At 36.8% G+C, this 20,095-nt stretch overlaps 2 protein-coding genes and 1 pseudogene across 5 annotated transcripts; 1 reads left to right on the forward strand and 2 right to left on the reverse strand.

Moving 5' to 3' along the window:
* The first annotated feature begins 4,049 nt into the window (after positions 1-4,049).
* On the forward strand, positions 4,050-5,683 carry LOC107783842 (putative receptor-like protein kinase At1g33260; annotated as a pseudogene). The gene has a single exon (XR_012701750.1). The product of XR_012701750.1 is annotated as a putative receptor-like protein kinase At1g33260 (transcript).
* A 1,461-nt stretch (positions 5,684-7,144) lies between these two features.
* LOC107783851 (B-box zinc finger protein 22) lies at positions 7,145-11,791 on the reverse strand. The gene is made up of 3 exons (XM_016604881.2): positions 11,170-11,791; positions 9,256-9,684; positions 7,145-8,050 (listed from the first exon to the last, which is right to left on the reverse strand). The coding sequence occupies exons 1-3, from the start codon at positions 11,350-11,352 to the stop codon at positions 7,769-7,771; spliced, it is 894 nt and encodes a 297-aa protein (XP_016460367.1). The 5' UTR covers positions 11,353-11,791; the 3' UTR covers positions 7,145-7,768.
* Positions 11,792-12,399: 608 nt separating this feature from the next.
* Positions 12,400-16,954, reverse strand: LOC107783860 (NADH kinase). 3 transcript variants are annotated; one of them, XM_016604896.2, is made up of 5 exons: positions 16,425-16,954; positions 15,228-15,473; positions 15,028-15,108; positions 13,393-13,544; positions 12,400-13,304 (listed from the first exon to the last, which is right to left on the reverse strand). In XM_016604896.2, the coding sequence occupies exons 1-5, from the start codon at positions 16,515-16,517 to the stop codon at positions 12,941-12,943; spliced, it is 936 nt and encodes a 311-aa protein (XP_016460382.1). In that variant the 5' UTR covers positions 16,518-16,954; the 3' UTR covers positions 12,400-12,940. The 3 variants fall into 3 exon arrangements, with proteins under 3 accessions (XP_016460382.1, XP_016460378.1, XP_075092144.1); XM_016604892.2 differs by having other exon boundaries at positions 15,228-15,482; XM_075236043.1 differs by having other exon boundaries at positions 15,228-15,520.
* Positions 16,955-20,095: the final 3,141 nt, after the last annotated feature.

A 20,095-nucleotide genomic window follows, 5' to 3' on the forward strand; every position in this document is an offset into this window, starting at 1 on the left:
TAAAATGTTTCATCAGTATATTCAGAATTTTCTTAAATCCTAACTTTTATTTAGTTATAATTAAGTGATAAATATTCATGTGGAAAAGAAAACACACGCTATATCTTTATCAATTTGCTACATGGATGAGTAATTTTTTGCAAAAGCAATATCAGCAAAAGGTGTCCAGTTAAATTCTTATATAGCAGACAGAAGATGACAGCTAAACAAGCTGATGATTTATTAGATCCATAATGAAAATAGCGATGGTTGAAAGCATTAATTGAAGGTTAGCAGTTCATCTAATTATGGAATTTGTACTGGTATATAGTAAGAAAATGACACTCCATCGGTCTCATTTTAACTGTCGTTTTAGTTCTTTATATGTTCATCTAAAAAAATATAAAATATAATTTATTAAGTTACCTCTATTAAATACTTCTTGAGAATTGAACGATATTAATAAGAACTACTATTTTTAATATTTAAAGGTATAATTAGAAATAGTTAACAAATTTAATCTTGAAATCCTAGTAATTATTGTGGGACAAACTTTTTGAAATAAAGCGACAGTTAAAATATGACAAGGGAGTAATATGAAAATAAAAGGAAATAGTGACGTGATTAGCGGGAAAAAGTTATTCTTAGTAAACGTATTTATTGCGCCAACAAATCAAAATAACGGAAGCGGACAAAAAGAAATAAAGATGGGAGCCACTCCCAACTTTTTAATGCCCAAATAATGGAAATTAAAGGATGAAATTACTTTTGATCCTTTATTAGTCTTTTAGGGATTTAGTATTGGAAACTCGTCATGATTCCATTAATCTAAATTTGTGTCACATAAATTTAATGAGAAATAAATATTAAGATAATTTTTCATTTTCAGGATAACCAACATGAAATATGTAACTTAAGGCAAAATAATTTCAATTTTTTTATCGCATCCTAATGGTTATAAAATCCTTTTAGTATAGTTGAAGGTTAACTCACTTGACGAGCTCCTTGCCTTCCATAGTGCCGGAGCTACATAGCTCCAAGAGACCTTCATCGAATAAATATATTGTTTAAGTAGGTAAAACTATTATTTTTATGTATATATATTATGTATTGCATCTCCTTAGCTTCGTTGTGTATTTATTTTTTTTAAATTTTACATCAAATAATAAAAATCCTGACTCCATTACTGATAATCCACCGTTAAAAGGTGGATGGTTCAAACCCATTGGTAGCATAATATTTTTTTCCCCTTTCCCTTTCTCCTTCCCCTCCCCTGATGCAATAAAAAATATAAAAAGTAAAATGATAAAAAAAATAAATAACCTTTTAGTTATTCCTGTGTTGGTCTTGATTGAGCATAACTTTATCGGTTGAGAAGGCACACTCTTTACGATTTTTCGTGGCCAAATCACATGCTCAAAGCTCATGTGGCTATATGATAAACGTGGCTTGAAAAAGTTGCTTAAATTAATTCTCTTGTCTTTTCTTTTCGTTTATCCAACAACCCAAAAAGAAAATAAAGGGAAAAAATAGGAAGAATTCAGTGTATGGTTTTTTCCTCGCTTGTACAACACCTAATCCATTACTTCTAATATCGTACGCGGGATGTTTGTCAGGATTCGTTGAGTCCTCTTGATTTGGTTGGTGCCTCAATGATGAAAATTAGATAAATAAAAGATCAAGATATTAAAAAGTTCGAATAATTTAATCTTCTCATTATTCTTAGTAGCATTGAAATTGCATTCACCACTTACAACTTCACATTAAAATCTTGACTTCAGGGTAGTCGGATTTAGGATGTTAAAACATTGATTACTAAATAATACAGTATTCACTACTCATTAAATATGAATTATCGTATAAATATGGAATACTTTTTAAATTGTACACTATATATGTAGGTCGTTCGATAGTAAGTTCACCGACACCTCTAAAAATGCGTGCGCCGCTGCCACTATTCACGAAAACTTTTTTCTCTTATATATGTTGTTCAAGTCTAATGCAATGATTACAAAGAGGTGAATGGACCATGGATTTGATAGGTTTAGTTAAACCATATATCATTTTTGACATAAAGTGTAGATATACATGTAATAAGCTAATAAAATTTAAAGAATTAACTTGTAATCTTAAAATTGTAATGAATGACAATCTTAAAGATTGAGTCCGTTAGGTTCAAGTCCTTGATTCAGTGATAAATTTAAATGTATAGATTTTGGTGATTAAGATTCAAATCCCAACTAAAATAAAAAATAATATAAATTTTTTTATCTGTCAAAGTTTTATTGAAAAAAGTTACTGGGTATCTATACTAGTAAAAATTGCTGATACATTCATTGTAAAAATCAAGGTGTGTGAAATCTTGCTCAAGACACTACCATTGTAAACACATGAAAAAAAGTATGACGGTGCACCAAGGGGAATAAAGTTAGGTGGAGGCAAGGGGTTCAATTACATCTTTTATCCCGAAAAATCGTTCTGCATAAGTTTTGGTCATATGTAATCGTTAAATCCTTTAACATAAGAAAAGATTCTAATATTGTGGCTTTCTAGTATTTCTTTCGAAGAGTTTAAGTTCTCTATTTACAGTATATATACAAAGATGTCATTTATTAGTAGATGATTATATGTAAACTTTTGATGAGCATGAATTAATCATCTAATAATAATGATAACTAACCCATATCACATATTAAAAATTATTGCCAATATAAGTAAATCTTTATACTATTATTTTATATCACTTAAATCCTTTTTAAATCCTCTTGTACTTGTTTCGCCTCTAACATCGGACATTTGCCACTACTCACGGGCTACCAACCATAAAGAAATGGAAAATTCAAAAATAAACTAAGATTTACGGATCTTATAATGTCCAAATACACACGTGGAATACAAAAGGGGACCCACCTGCATAGAATGGAAAGAAGATAGTAGCTAACAGCCGGTTGAAATGTCACTATTAGACTGAGTTGACCACTAAAGAGAGTACTACTCATCTTCCCTTCGCCTATCTTCAATTCTTCATGCCTTGTATAGACTTTTTCATTTATTTTACTTACCCCCTGAAAACTATGTACTAACTACAATTTATATCATTAATAATAATAATAATAATTACTCTAATCTAATCAAGTGTCGCCTTTCTAGTCACCCCTTCACGTTTTATATAAACTTGAACTATTCATTTCCCTCTTTTATATTATTCCACCGATGTTGATTTAATCATGAGTACTACTACTTTTTATTTGTCGTTTAACTTAATAAATTTGATTTAAAATAATTGCACAAAGACATTATTTTTTTTCTCAAATCGATCCTTACAACATCGAAGTAAAGCCTCTGTGCAAGGGTCAAGTTGTCTATGTGTGGCCTATAAGTTACGGATCGAGTCATGAAATCATCCATTATGGTTGCATCAAGATAGACGACTACCTATATCACATCTCTTGGGTCTTCCTCGTTTCATGCATGAACACGGAATATTTTGTGCACGAACCTACCTTTTATCCTTACAACATCAGCCGTTCTCCACAGGCTCATGCCCAAGGTTTTGCAGTGACTATTATACCCTCCTACTGATTGGGGCCTGGCACCTGCCCTAAGCATCATTTTGGGGCTAGTTGATGTAACAAGTGAGTTGTTACATATTTTTTAGCAAATCTCAATTTTATGATTACTATCCTAGTGTCTTAATGGACAAACACTCTTTGTGGTATCTAGGTATGAATAATCTATACAATTTTTCTAGAAAAACCTATTAGCCTTACGATTTTCGGTCGTTGAAAAAAAAAGTCTTACAATTCCCAGAAAAGTTTTTGCAAAAGAGATAAAGGTTAACTTAATCAATTAATCCTTATAATTAATGCTATTAAGTAATTTTTTAATCTTAAAACACACACAAAAAAAAGGCATGAAGGAGTACAATTGATCATTATATTAAACACCCAAATTTAATTAAGCGTTGCCTTACCACTTGCCCGTCCATGCCTCCATGGTTATAAACCTAATAAACTATTCATATTCCCACTTTTATTATTCCTACTCTATTAATGGGTACTCTTTATTTATTTTTATCTGTATAGATGGATTTCTGGTTTTGGAATAAAATCCAACCCCTCTTGGATATTGTTGTTTCCCCATGGAAGCCTCACCATCCAACATTGGTAAGAGTAATAAATTGTCAAAGGCGAAGAAAGTTTCAAATACAAACGAGTTTAGTCTTGGAAATAGTCCATTTGTCTGTGGGTGGTGGGGTTCTTTGTTAAGTAGTAGTTGCTGCTCTTTCCCTTCGTATTACTACTATTTCTTTACATTTTTCTTTTGGACTTCCTCTTCTTTCCCCGTTGCTTCACAACCTTTAGCCACTCCACCGACGGCAGTACCACCCCTTTATAATCAGAAATACAACAGAGTTATAATTTCAACTAGTGCTACTTTGGGTATTTTGCTCTTTGTTTTCTTTTGTGTCATGGCTTTATTCAAGTGCTTAGGGTTCAAGTTAAAGCGACGGAGCGTAGTTCTTGATTCTAAGGTTGCAGGGGATGAAGAGGAAAATAAGGACTGCTTAAAAAAGTTTGGTGTGAGGAGATTTACGTGTGATGAGGTGGAGAAATTTACTATGAATTTGTCACGGTCTAGGTTAATTGCTTATGGGGGATTTAGCACAGTTTATTTAGCACAATTTCCTGATTCACTGCTTGGGGCTGTTAAAATAATAGACCTAAGCAGTGAACGTTTTCAGAAAGTTTACAAGCAAGAATTGGATATTTTGCTTCAAATCCAACACGAAAACATAGTCAAATTTCTTGGTTACTGTGATAATGGAGAAGAAGGGATGTTGGTATTTGAGTATGTTTCAAATGGGACTTTACAGGAGAAGTTACACGGTATTGATGCTAGAAAAATGTCATGGAAAAATCGTATAGCTATAGCATTTCAACTTGCTAAAGCTATTGAATATTTACATGATAAGTGTACACTCCCTATAGTACATGGTGATATAAAAGCTTCAAATGTGTTACTTGACAAGAAATTCAATTGCAAGTTATGTGATTTTGGGTCAGCAAAAATGGGATTTTCTTCAACAATTTTGCCACCAAATTCGTCGACGAATCGTATGATGCTTGGTTCTCCAGGTTATACAGATCCTCACTATTTAAGAACTGGCATTGCCTCAAAAAAGAATGATATATACAGCTTTGGTATAATTATTTTGGAATTAATATCTGGGTTTGAAGCACTTTCCTCTGATAGTGGAGAAAGGCTAATATCAAAAGCTGGTAATATATTAAGGGATGCAACTAAGGTAGCAGAAATGGTGGATTCAAGACTTAACGGAGCTTATGATTTAGAAGAAGCTAAGTCTATGGTTTCACTAGCAGGATTATGCCTAGGTGATTCACCAAGCCTTAGGCCCTCTGCTTCTGAAATTTTAGACACTATTACAAGTAGAATTTCTTCAATTTCATTTCAGTTTTCTCCTGATCAAAAAATTTGACTGATTATTATTATCCTTAAAAGAGTGAATAACAAGTGTCTCTGAGTGATGAGTTGAGTTCTGTAAATTAATTTGTATAGGGTTCTGTTCTGCTGTGTTTGTTTGAAAGAGAGGTTATACTTAGTACTGTAGGCAATGAATTCAGTTTGAGCAATTCCATGCTTAAATTTGAAATTTGAATGCATAGTTTTCACAAATTCTCAGGAATATTTTATTTATTTCCCCTTTAAATTTTGTTTTCCGTGCTACAAATTTATTGGTTGCAGTGAAGTTGTGAACTGTTAATTATTTTGAGGTTTTCGAGGTCTACTAAGTCAATATTGCAGGCATACATTAATGGGAGGGCACAATGTCCCTGACGAATAATAAATTACGTACAATTGAAGTGACCCAAAAAAAAGAAAAGGAAAATGGCTCCCTGGCACTGGATGGGCAACCACAACTAATTTATAAGATTCGTAAAGTAAAAGGCTAGCACGTTTATTTTTCTAAAGTCTTTTTAAAGCTTCTAAAGAATAATTTATATTATCAGCAAAATAAGGCCATTCGGACTATGCCATTACGAAATACTTCCAATCTACTGCTCTAAGCAAAGCCAATTTTCTTGCTTCTGTTTCGGACATGGAGCCTGGATTTAACTTATATGTAGTGATTGTGGAAATAATTTTTCACTATCAAAATATTTCAGTTGTTATGCTTTACTATCTTTTAGGTTGATCCGACACTATTACGATATAAAAGTTAAACTCTTTATTTATATATATATATATATATATATATATATATATATTGTCTAAATATGATAGTCTAATACTAATAGCTGTTACCAAGTTAGCAGGGGTAGACCCCAATTTTAGCCCAACTTTGCAAATTTCTCCAGTGCGAGACTAAGCAACGCATGTGTTAATGTAGGGGACCAAACTGTAAAGCTTTTTATAGCTCTTACAATAATTGGTAGGTACCAGTGAGCTGCCTGTTCATTTCGACCACTTATTACTTGATCCACTGAATTTGATTTCACAGAACGATATCCAGCAAGCTTAAATGCTTCTATGATCTGAAAGTTCTGGCAAAGATAATAAGATGTTGCTCCCATTCCTCTTTCTTTTCCTGCTTTGCTAATCTTCCTCTTTAGTCACTTTTGATCAAATCTTTCAGTCATGAGAATCAGTTTGCTTCGTGCTAACCATCTCAACCGATCAATCGGAGTAAAACAAACTAATATGGAACTGCTAGAGATGGAAAAAAACACAACGTAGAAGTTAGAAAGTGGGAAGATCCAGTAACATCCAAGTTTTGCAAGGAACTAGGAGTAGAATGGACATTGAAACTAGTTCAAAAATTAAAATGTCATTGTTACTACATTTTAGGAAGGGACTCTTGAAACCTCCTCTTGTTTTCCCGTTCAAATTTCATTGAGCAAATCATGGAACATATGCGTACAACTATTGAATCTGCTGAAATTATCGTCAATCAATATTTGTAGTACCACAAGTCCAAAATTCTATTACTGAACTGCATAGGATATATATTTCACTACATAACACTGAACAATTTTAGCACTGTCTGCTGGGTTAGCCTCCAACAACCAATGGAGAAGAGAAATAAAAATGGAATATAGTAGCTCTCGCTGGGTCGGTAACCGCTCAAATTTCTTCTCAAAAGGAAAAACAAACGGCCACCACAAACCGTGGTGTCATTCTGCAATAAAATCAATAATCTGGATACATGTTCCAAAGTTCAAATTGTTCTTAATAGCACCAAGTGCCCCCCCACAAAAGAAAAAAAAAGAAGCAAAAGTATGATTCAAATCCACCCTCATTGCATTCTAAAGAATAAAACAAGATTACCATGGATGGATTGAAGGAAGCACCTTTTAACTGTTATAATGGAGTTAAAACACAATCTCCTGAAGTTTAAACAGCTCCTCCATCCCTACCAAGAGTCATTTGAAAGATGCGAGCAACAACCATTTTTCTTTGGTTCCAAATTGTTGGAATACAGTCTACAGTGATCTTGAGAAACATTTTCATTTCTTGTACAACTTCTGGGGATTGGAGTAGAACTAATATACTTTTGACATTAATGTGAGTTCTATGTAACTGCAGCAAACAAGGCAGATTACTTACAAAGGAGAAACACACATGAGTCATTGCTCAAATAACTTCAACTCAAACTTCAACTACCACAAATCACTCTATCTAAACACCTATCACTAACGTGAGTGAAAAGCTTAGGGATCTGAAACACCTATCACTAATGTGAGTTGAAAAGCTTGGGGAAAATGCATTAACACTGCCTTCTTCGTTTCAGACTAGTACCACTTGGAGGTCGCTGTTGAAGGTTATGCGAAGGGGAGTAACTAATGTCAGGCACAAACATTGAGCAATCAAACGGATTCTGGTAAGTTTTGGGCCAGTAAAGTCCAGAGGCCGTAGGTGGGGAAGGTACTTGTGGCACTGCCCAAGATGTGTCTGGAACCTGACCCAGGCACTCATCACCGTCTAGTTCTTCATCTTCAAATCTCAAGATAGACGAAGAGTCTGACTCTCCAAGTTTCCCATTATCCGCCTGATAGATTTCAATGCAAGAAGAACTAAATTAGGAGCCACTCTGATTATTGAACATAATCCTGTGCAACTTATTGATAGTCCATTGAACAGATTATCTATTTATCTAAGCATTCAACTTTGGCAAAGAGGTAAGAGATAGACTGAAAATTTCCTTTGGGAAAATGAAACATAGTTGAAACAGAGCAAAAATCATAAATGAAGATAGAACCCAGTCTGCTTGGGTTACGCCAGTCTTGTCTAAGTCAAGTGATGGTGAAACACATGAGCCACCATTTACAGTCAAAAACAATGTTGTCAAACTCTTCAATAAAATACCTTCACCAACATGAATCACCACTTTTGACTAGTCATATTTAGAAAATATATGGTCGGAAATGTTTCTTTAACAACTAAGCACCCATAGAAAAAAATAATGTGATTGACACCTAGAGGCATATTTTTTGTAGCCAAAAAAAAAAAAGAAGAGCACGACGTAATAGCTAAAGCTGCTTCTTAAAATCACAACCCTAAGCAAGGTTATTAATCCGGACACATTCTAATATTGATGCTGCGCCTTGACTGTCCATATTGAACCCTGCGCTTTGACTGTCTATATTGAACCCTAATCAAGACTCAGAATTCCAAGCATTTGAGATCCCATGGATTAGTTGGCAAAGTGCAAGTCCACCAATATGGCAATACTCTAAAGATCTTTAGCACCTAAGTGTTTGCCATATGACAGGGGAAGGGCAAGTTTGTGGCAATGTATCTGTACAATTAAAAGATTGAATTGGGGGCTAACAATGTCGATTCCGCCTAAAGTGGTCCAACCAACAGATAGTCCAACCACACAGCTCATTTTTTTCCAGTTTCATGTCTTCAGATAAAAAGATGTTTTTCTAGGTTCCTTGTTGGGGCAAATACATGTACACAACTTAAACCCTGAAGTACACATAACAGAGCTCGCATGCCACACGACCGCACAAGATTAGGGATTTCTCACGTTTAGATGATTAGTCCAGTACAACCAAGTCTAGTGAAGGAGATAATTAAAAAAAAAGGCGAACTACTAAAAGAATAAATAATGAAATAAGATCTAAATCATACCTCAGATGATCAGTCATCCATTGTACGCATACTTCTGATTGAAATGCAGTCCAAGAAATTCTTCTAATATCCATTGTATATACAACAAACAACAAAAGCTAAGACTTAAAAACGTACCCTAGATGATCCATCATCCATGTATCCATAATTCTGATTGAAATCGTTCAGGCCAATAAATTCATCAAACTGCCATTGCGGAATACTTCCAGCTGCAGAACCTCCAGCAAATGCAGACTTACTAGGAGCAAAATCCCCAAGACCACTTGCCTGGGGAGGTAATACTTTGTTAAATTGAGCATCCAACGATATTGGGGCATTTCGTTTAGAAAGTGGAGCAGACTCTGCCTCTGAAACCTTCTGAATGGACTGTGACGTCCCTGAGGATGACGCACCACCAGGATCAACAGGTTCAAGTCCTACTTTCACTCCAGTCAGAAAAAATCTTTGGTGAGCTGAGACATGAGGATTAGCTGTGTGAATAGCAATATCACATTTTCGGCAAAGTAAAGCCCGATCCTCGAGACAAAAGAAATAGCCAACTGCTTCCTGCACAAATAGGATCCTTTTATCAATATTTAAAATAGTTAAACAGTAGTAAAACTGAGATAATACATCAATTACAGATAGACAAACATAGGTTATGTACATCTAAAAATATACTGAAGCACAGAAGAGGAGGACTTTCATTAGAAAGTAGCAAAATCTGATAAACATGAGGAAACATATCTGCTTTGGCTCCACAAAGGGAAAGGTAAACAGAAACCTTAGCCAGTCAAATCAACTCCAGAAAAGAAAATGAAATCACTTTTGCTAAGTCAAATGGGTAACTTCTGCCTCATATGACTGTACGATATTCAACTAACTAAAACAAAATCCTGAAGGTGATTAAACATCTGCAGTTACAATAGAGTAAAAGCTCGGTGATGTTCATGATTTTATATGATGAGCACATGATCTTCTCTAGAAGAGAAGTTATAGGAACAAATGATTGCATGAGCATTACATATCCCAACAGGCTCATTAAATCGTATGCGATCTTAAGCTTTCAACCATTAATTGAGCTTCTATACGTTTTTCTTAACATGGAGTTATATCCCCTTTAGAGAAGAGGTTTTTTCTCTTTTCCTTTTATTTATATATTTTGAGAAGTGCATTCCCCTAGACAAGAGGTGTGGGTTGCAAGAGCTAACCACATAGTTTTCCGTCTATAAATATTCATAGTTATGAACTGGAAAACAGGTTATGCCAAGACTCCAGATTAATGTTTCTGTTTCTTAATATCTCACTAAAGGGACTGCCAAATAAACAAAACAGGTACACCATAGTTCAACACTAAGAAGCTCCAGACAAGCTCTCCAAATGCCATATGCGAACCATATCCTACATTAAGTTCCACGAATCAGCAGCATTCGGTGGAACCATAACCAATCAAGATGGCAGGAAATTTTAACTTAGACCTCCATATGTCTATCAGTGCACAACATCTGGAGGATCGCCCTAACCACTCCCTGGCAGGTTGCGGGAAAGAATACCCCGGATCTCCTTTCTTTATTTTGTTCTTTCTCTTCCTTTTTTTTCTAATGACGATGTTGTCGGGGCCACCTCGACTATTCCATCAGGCACCGGCTGGCTACCTTCCAATAAAATAAGATTGGCACCTAGATATTAACTTTACTTACATATGATTCCAGAAAACAAAAAATTCGAAGTTAGTGCAGCAGCAGTCACAATATAAGACTTACTTATATAATAGTAGTGTCAATCAACCAAAACATCGCTGTCCTCTGAGTCATAAAATTTAATAAATAAATACCGGTATTTCTATTAAACTAATCTTAAGTAGAAGATATTTGTAAAAATAAGTCAAAGACCTCGACTTAATCTATGATTAATTGATGCTACAAGAAATATAGAAGTCAAAATAACAGATGTTGAATTCTGTACACTCGAGGAATTACAATATTCACAGAATCCTTTCAATTAGAAGATGTGTAAATACATGAAGAAAAAGGAAAGTTGAATATATATTACCTGGCAGATGTCACACTTAGGCATGGAAGAAGAAGAACCAGTGAGAGGAACTCTCTGGTGCTTACTAGCCAGCTTATTAGCAGCATGAACCTTCTCATCACAGGACCAGCACAGCGCCGCCTCGTCGGCGCAGCACAAGACGTTCGCCTCCGCAACCTCACAAACGTTACACTGAATCTTCATTACCTCTTTCTGTTCAGAAAACTAGAAAGATCTATGCTAAGTAGTGACAAAAAATGAAAAGATCTGCAGCTGCAACTGCAACTGCAAGTGGGTTTTACAGGGGGACCGAGGTGGTGGGTTTAGGCAGTAAATGAAAACCGAATAACTGTGAGAATACCTATCCCTCTACAGTGGGGTTCTACCAAGTAGGGAAATGGAATTTTCAGTTTTGGATTTTTTAGTATTTGTATGGTTGCTTTGTGATAGTTTGGGAAAAAAGAAATGGCTGTGTTAGAGAGAACGTGTCGGGTTTAGGCTGGTGACCCGCTGAGTTGGATTTGTAAGGAGATTTTATAGTGCCACGTGATTTTTGTAACCGAAGTGTTTGGTTTTAATTGGGGATTTTGATATAAATATCATCCTCTAGCAACAATAATATCCATTAAAGTATTTTTATCTCTGGCATCTTTGAAAGTTTTTCTTTTTCGGAACTTAAAACAAAGATTGCAAGTTTATAATGTCTGACTTAATAATCAATCATTGCAATAACAGGGTTGTGCGTGTTTGGCATAAGAAGTTGTGGACTTGGGTTTGACAGGTCGAGGTTTTGGTTTCCTTTAAAAGTTATATTTAATTTTGAAAGTCAATTGAAATATATGTCCCTGAATTTCTTCTTTCTGTATATTCATCATAAATAACCATTTTCCTATAAACATAATCCAAAAAACTTTGAAACAGTTTATTATAATTGTAAGGAGATATTATTAACTTAAAAGCTCTCGTCTGAAACATAGTATAGAAGTCTCATTTGTAATATCTGAATTCTCCTTTCTAAATGGATTCGATTCTTAGCGTGTGGAGGGCGATAACTTTGATGAGGCCGACAGACAATTTAGTGCGCCAACCTAAATACAGTACCTTGTTACTTTATACCACTATTATTCAATAGCATCCTACTTTACTGATCCTTCACTGGCCTGCGTGTGATTGTCAGAAGCAGTGAATTCATTTTTTATCTGAAGAAGAGTTAGTAGCATCGTGGGAACAAAAGTGTTACCGATATTCTTACACTGCTAAATTTCCTTTTAGTCCTGAAAATTTATCCAATAACATTTTCACAGTGAATAATCCTCGCATAACTTATCTGCAAAGCTTTTTTAGCCTCATTCCCTGGGAAACATTGAGGCATGTGTGTGTGTGTGTAATTCCAAACCTAGACAAACGTCAACAACACCCTTCCCTAAGGAGGGCACAATTCTAATGCCTCAATGTTCATACTAAAAGTCTACAACAATGCTTTCAGGATATAAGCTTCTTCAACCTGAAACTACCTCTCTTGTATTGATTCGGACTACTTTGAAGCATGATGCACAGCTGACAGCTTCTTCCTCTTTTAAGTTCAATTAATCAGGAGTTACATGTCTAGAGGGTAGAAGCCTAGCGCACAACCATCTTCCCTGCAGCTTTTGAGCTGTGAAAAAGTAAAGCTACCACCATCTAGCATTGTGCACCAGCACAAAAGGCTACAAGAGTTAAAGGAGATTCTGACCGACCTTTACACCTTCATGCAATCAAATTTACAAGAACTCAATTCTATATGTTTGTGCTCTCAAGATATCAAGTGGGATGGCAAGAAAACTTTCAATTTTGGAGCGTTGGAAGAGAGTTCAATGATATCCCCATATTGAACAGAGTGGACAAGATGAGAGCCATCAATATAAATCAGCCCCTCTTTGCAATACCATGCAATTTCCATCAACTCCTCAGGCTTCACAATGCCGTGCATCAGGCTATTGTAAGCTCCAGGAGCAATGGGTTCTCTCACTATATACTGGAGATCTTTGGATAAAATTGGCATTGCAAATCCACCTGCTGAAAGCATTGCAGCTGTTGACCCAGCGGCTGTTGACACTCTAAGTCCACTTGATCTGCAATGCACCAGAGAAGAACAAGACTGGTCCTCTTTCTTTGTTCTGTGAAGAGAAAACATCATTAAGCACCTTTCCAAAGCAGCATAGAAGGGAAGTATGCTTCATATGCTACAACAAACAAAACATTTACCTGAATGAGAATCGGGAAACTGTAGCAGGACAAGGATGAGCAATCAAAACATCATTAAGTGCGTAAGGCGTCAGTTCCTTTGAGTTGAGAGTGACTGACATCCTTGAGACTTCAAAAGGTCTAGCACGATTTTCAAGGATGTCATCTATTATCTGCAACAGAGGACTAATAGTTAAGACCTTGAGCACCTTTTAAAAATTAAACCCCCCATTCCTACAAGAGAAAAAAGATCGTAAAGCAAGAGTTGTGGCAGCATGAGAATGAAAAAGCTATGTTCCTACCTGAAAGTGAATTTGCTTTCTCTGAGCATGAATGATTAATTTGTGTTGGGAGTCACCCCTTTTATATACATTAACTCCACATGAGAAGAAACTAACAATACCCAAGCTGGAGCAAGTCATCGTAAAAAGAGATGGTTAACAATAAATAGTGTCAGCTTAGCCCCCTACTAAAACAAAAAACACAACCATGATACAACTAGAAGATATCTAGGGACATCACTGTGTTGAGCAGACTGTTTCATGATTTTTGGAACAACAATTTGCGCTTTTGATCCCCATGCACGTTACTCTGTGGCATTCTGAAATAAACAAGTTTCTATGCTCCAGGTTTGCAGGTTACGGACATAATAACTGAAGTGTGTGAAGTTACTTAGTTAGTTCAAAAGATGATCCATGGACATAGTTTTTGAAGACCAGTAATTACTTTACTTCAATCTTTAGTTTCTTCCCAAGAGTTCCCCTACTGTAGTTCAAAGAACTAATCTTTCACCCGTAGTAAGCTTTCTTAGCTAGTGGTAACAAACCATTACATAAAAGAACAGGATCTCTTGGAAACTTCAATGCAGAATTGGAATGTAGAGAACAAAAGTAACTTTTTGCTCTTTTAAAAGTGTGATCCAGTACGAGAGAACCTTAAAACAAATAAGGACAAAGTAATTGAACGTGATATAATTCCAGACAGTTCCATAAAATCATCCATGCACACAGAAAAGAACATAAATAGAACAAGTCACCCTACACCTCAAGGTTATGGGCTCTGCTTTGCCACTAGAGTCAAGTCTCACTGGCGATAGCAAGAGTAACTAAAAACAAACTTTAGGCACCACGATGACCAGAAAACCAACCATCTCCACAGAACCCTATAATTATATCAATAAGCATACACTTGAATTTACTCTGACGTGTTAATATTCAATAGTATTGTAGGAAGCTAGTCTGGTAGTGATTTGCCTTAGGATGTTAGTGGCTCTTGGTGTGTCCATATTACTCCATTGCGTCTGTAGTACTATGCCATTATTACTGCTTAGTGTTATTGCTTTCCTCTCTATTTCCCGGTTATTGTGTTGGTGGTGTTATCTTTCTGGTTTCTTTTGCTGTTACTGCTGCATAGTCTCGTTCCATCTCCTTGTGCCGAGAGTCAATCGGAAACAGCCTCTCTACTCCTCCGGAGTAGGGGTAAGGTATGCGTACACACTACCCTCCCCAGACCCCACTTGTGGGATTTCACCGGGTTGTTGTTGTTGTTGTGTTAATATTCAATAGTATTTTAGCACATCAAACTAATCACGGGCAATCATACAAAGTCATTAGTATATTTATGAGAAAGCTTAAAGAATAAGTAACAAAGTCTCACTTGTTCAAAGTTCTTGATAGTTGCCGCACAAAGAAATCCTGTACTCCTTGAAGCGTCAAACTCTTCACTGTATTCTTCAACCTAAACCACATAAAAAGTGACATAGTGACTTGCAATAGAAGTCATCGTAGACAGAACTGAATATGGATTGTGAAGAAATTGATAGCCACAAACCATTAAAAGTTGCAGAATGAGCTAACCTCTTTTGCTTGAGTTGGGTCAGAATTTACTCCTAGAACAGGAATCGAATTATCCACAAAATGGCTTGCCTGCAATAATGTACCATCTCCTCCTATTGTAACTACTAAATCTACATCACGGATCGGCCGAGATAGATTAAAACGATAAACAGCTTCCCAGTCAACAAGCTTTTTCCTCAAGATGTTCTGACAGAATTTTATAGCCTCCTTGTGAACCAGACGTCTATTGTCTAGATATTTTAGTACCTGCAATAACTTCATGCGAAGAAGTCTCACCCTACTGAAGCAGCAGACTTTAAGAATTGAGGCATACGCCAGTCATTAGGGACTTCAAATATTTGTCAAATAACATGTAAAAATGACTGTCATGTTCAAAATGATTGGAATGCAAATCATCTGCTAGTTATTATTGGTCAAAGAGTCTCAAGAGTTGAGAGCTATTCTAAATTCAATAACGTATTACCTGGTCATTTCAAGACATGGACTACCAGAATCAACCTGATGTTACCAGTCAGTTGCCTGTATACTTCAAAGTTTCAAGCTTTTACACGTAATTAATTATGCAAGTAACAATCGATAAATTAACTAGAAGCACCAGTTTCAAACAAGAGTAAATGGCGTTCTTCTAGTTCTGCTTTCTCTTTCTTTGAGACATTTTAGAAAATCTTGACTTATTAGGGATCTATTTATTGCCCAATTTTTAATTATACAAAGTCGAACAGACCAAAACGAATGCGACTTTTCAAGTCACTTTAAACACCCTTCGCCACTAGGCTACCTCTCTCGATTGCATCAAGGGGTTCAAATTAATATGTATGTATAAAAAGTAAAATTTGACATGTATACACAAGCGAGGGGTGTTCAACTGACCACCCTTTGGCCACTGTAGCTCCACCACTGAACCGAAAACACCACTGAGCGGGCTAGCTGTGTCCATTGCCTTAACTAGTACAAATGCATATAGTAAAGAGGAGCTCTAAGCAATCACCATGGTTGCACCAGGAGGTACATAAGTTTGAATGAAGAAATAGGCATATAACTGGCTTTGGCATATTATCAAACACTTAAAATACACGTACTAATTAGAACGAGTTACCCCATGATCCTGCAGACATTTCCTGAGCTTTTAACAAATGTAGCAACAACAGAGAAAGAAAAGACGGTAAAACATAAGTTACTTTAACTATGTGAGATTACCTTAGGGTTTCTGAAATGAAAAATGTTATCTGATTGGTTTGTCGGTAACACATCGAAAGGCTTTAATAAAAGCAACAACCGTCTCCTCGCCATTGTGAATTTGTATCCTTTTTCACCTTGCTTTCGGTGATTAACGTGTAAATCAGCGGACCAAAGTCACGGAGAGTTGTGAAGTGAAGCTGCCTATACCATGAGAAAAAGGTCAAGCTTCTCGGGTCCCAACTATGCTATACCAGGATCCGAATTTAATAACGGCTCGTTTCACTATTTTCCCTGTTTCCGGAATTGCCCGGCGAAATTTGCGTCTTAGAATATCACCTAACTTTTGTTTATCGCGGCAATGTCATAACTAATTTTATAACGTAAAAACACCTCAATTATGTTTATATCAAGATTCAAGAAAAAAATGCCAGAATATATAACTACGATCCCAAACTAGCAGTTATCATTCTGGCAACTCACTTCATTTGCATAACATGCAAAATCTAGGCTTAATTTCACTTAACACTAGATTTTGCATGTTATGGGCTACACCAAGGATATGTGCTTAGCCCCTCTTATTTGTCCTGTGATGGACGCACTGACCATATTCAAGGGGAGGTGTCATGGTGTATGTTATTCGTTGACGACATAGTTCTGATTGATTAGACGCGAGGCGACGTTAACAAGATGTTGGAGGTTTAGAGACAGACCCTTGAGTCTAAGGGTTTCAAGTTGAGCAGGATTAAAACAGAATACCTGGAGTGCAAGCTCAACACCGAGCCGAGGGAAGCGGGCATGGACGTGAGACTTGAATCACAGGTCATCCCCAAGAGAGGCAGTTTCAAGTACCTTGGGTCGGTTATCCAAGGGGGATGAGGAGATTGACGAGGATGTCACACATCGTATATGGGTGGGGTGGATGAAATGGAGGTTAGCATCTGGAGTCCTGTGTGACAAGAAAGTGCCATTAATACTCAAAGATAAGTTTTATAAAGCGGTGGTCAGACTGACCATGTTATATGAGGCAGAGTGTTGGCTAGTAAAGAACTCACATATCGAGAAGATGAAAGTAGCAGAGATGAGGATGTTGAGATGGATGTGCAGGCACACCAGGATGGATAAGATTAGGAATGAGGATATTCGGGAGAAGGTGGGTGTGGCTCCCATGGATGACAAGATGCGGAAATCGAGACTTAGATGGTTCGGGCACGTACAGAGGAGAAGCCCAGATGCCCCGATAAGGAGGTGTTAACAGTTGGCTTTGGTGGGTACGAGAAGAGGTAGAGGGCGGCCTAAGAAGTATTAGGGAGAGGTGATCAGGCAGGACATGGCGTGGCTTCAGATTTCCGAGGATATGGCCTTTGATAGGAAGGAGTGGAGGTCGAGCATTAGGGGTGTAGGTTAGGACGTAGTTGAGCAATTTCTATTTCGTACCGAGTGTAAGGCTAGCCTGATAGGGTTTCATCTTAGATTGCTAGTGGTTAATGATTATTATGTGTGTATTTATAAGTTTTTGAATTAGATTATAGTTAAAATATTTGATAAGGGGTTAAAGGATTGGGTTGATACTTTATTTAGCCGAATTGGGCCAAAACTAGCCCACAAATTCGAGCCTAGGACCCGGTCCAAACCATGTGGTCTGAAAGACGCCCAAAACGACGTCGTTTTGATAAATGAAGCTAGATCGAATCCCATCCCTTCATCTCTCCTTGATCCAACAGCTCTCATCATTTGTCATCCTAGGTATTTAAAGCCTAGGTTAGCCAAATATTGCCCTCATTTTCCCTTATCTCTCCCCTTCTCTTCTCTTTCTCCACACCCTATCCCCTCTCCCTCAGACCTGCCGTCCTCCGCCAGCGGAGCTCCACCAAATCACCCTATTTTTACACCATTCTCTTCCTCTCTTTATTCTCTACGCCAATCCAGACCCCAAATCCTCAAACTCCCTCTCAATCTCCACGAATCTAGCAAAAGTTGAAACCATAGTCACCCATTTTTTTCTCAAATTCGTGAAGTTCTAGATCGCCTCATGCTATAATACCTACGTCAATGGATAGAGCTCCTCAAGGTCTACTTATTGATGTCAATCTCATCCCGAAACTCCAACGATAAATTTTCCGACCACCTCCAGTGTCGCCTCACCGCCGACCTGTCACGACCCAAAACTAACCCGTCGTGATGATGCCTATCATGATACTAGGAAATCCGACTATTTAGACATTTTCAACATTTTAAATCTTTAAAAGATACTAAAATAGTTTAAATAAAGGAAAATCTCTTAAAATAGGATAGGAAATCATAACTCAATACATAAATTCTTCCAAAAACCGGGGTGCCACTGAGTATATGAACATCTACGAAATGACAAAGACGGGTACACTGTCTAGAAAGTAAATCTGAATAAATAAACTAAAAGATAAGGGAGGAGAGTCAAGGTCTGCAAATGCCAAGCAGCTACCTCGATGATCTCTGAAGGTCTGGACTCTGCAAAATCAGCAATAGCCGTGACCGGAATTACCTGAATCTGCACACAAGGTGTAAGGTGTAGCATGAGTACAACCAACTCAATAAGTAATAAATCTAACCTTTGGACTGAAAGTAGTGACGAGTCCAATTATTACAGTTCACTTTCAACATTTAACAGCACGGAAAGTTACATAAATTATGACAGTGATATCCTAGAAATTCATAATTTAACAGGTAGAGGTACAAGAATTTAGACATGCTTTTAGATTTGCAATAAAACTCATCACAGAATAGGGCAGATCCAGTCCAAATGCAAGTAAACCAGGACAGATCCAGCCCAAATGCAAATAAACCAGGGCAGATCCAGCCCAAATGTAAATAACTGCTAGCAATTGCGCCTACTGTGGATGTGCAGACTCCGGAGAGGCCGATCCAGCCCAAACGCTATAATAAGCCAAATCGTGGCATCAATCAATAAGGCATATTGCGGCGTGCAGCCCGATCCCATAAATAACACTCACAATAACCCTCAGTCTCGCTCAGTCACTAATCTTTCTAATCTCTCGGGCTCACCAAAATTATGTTATTTAGCACAAACAATAATGATATGACGTAGCAAATAAGGACAACAGAGACTGAGACATATTATGCAAACAATAGTTGTGATTGAGTATAAAATGGCAAGTTAAGCAAATAGTTCAACATGTATCCTAAACGGGATTTCTAACATGATTGACAGCTCAATTATTCTATTCACATGGTAAAATACGGGTAACAACAAGCTTAATCAACTATTCAGTTCCATGGAATCGATCGAGTCACAATTTTTACGGTGCACGCCTACATGCACGTCACCTAGCACATCCGTCACCTCAACACTAATCACATGACACGAAATTCGGGGTTTTATACTCTCAGAACCAAGTTTAGAAGTGTTACTTACCTCAAACTGTGCGAAACTATACTCCAACAAGCCCTTGCCTCGTGAAACGACCTCAAAATGCCCTGAATCTAGTCACAAACAGTTCGATACAATCAACATGAGCTAAAGAAATCAATTTCGCATGAAATTACTAAGCTTTTAATTAAAAGTCAAAAAGTAAAAAGTTCACTCAAAAGTCGGCCCCGGTCCCACGTCTCGGAATCCAACAAAAATCATAAAATCTAAAAGCCCATTCAACCACGAGTCCAACCGTACCAAATTTACCAAAATCCAACACCAA

This window comes from Nicotiana tabacum, chromosome 2, assembly GCF_000715075.1.
Source record: "Nicotiana tabacum cultivar K326 chromosome 2, ASM71507v2, whole genome shotgun sequence".
NCBI classification, from domain to species: Eukaryota; Viridiplantae; Streptophyta; class Magnoliopsida; order Solanales; family Solanaceae; genus Nicotiana; species Nicotiana tabacum.

Coding starts and splice junctions, on each gene's coding strand:
- LOC107783851 (XM_016604881.2), bottom strand. CDS start 11,352: ATGAAGATTCAGTGTAACGTTTGTGAGGTTGCGGAGGCGAACGTCTTG. Junction 9,685..11,169: donor CTAAGTGTGACATCTGCCAG/GTAATATATATT, acceptor CTATTTGTGCAG/GAAGCAGTTGGCTATTTCTT. Junction 8,051..9,255: donor TGGATGATGGATCATCTAGG/GTACGTTTTTAA, acceptor GAAATCTATCAG/GCGGATAATGGGAAACTTGG.
- LOC107783860 (XM_016604892.2), bottom strand. CDS start 16,517: ATGGCGAGGAGACGGTTGTTGCTTTTATTAAAGCCTTTCGATGTGTTA. Junction 15,109..15,227: donor ACCCAACTCAAGCAAAAGAG/GTTAGCTCATTC, acceptor TATGTGGTTTAG/GTTGAAGAATACAGTGAAGA. Junction 13,305..13,392: donor GTTTCCCGATTCTCATTCAG/GTAAATGTTTTG, acceptor TTCTCTTCACAG/AACAAAGAAAGAGGACCAGT.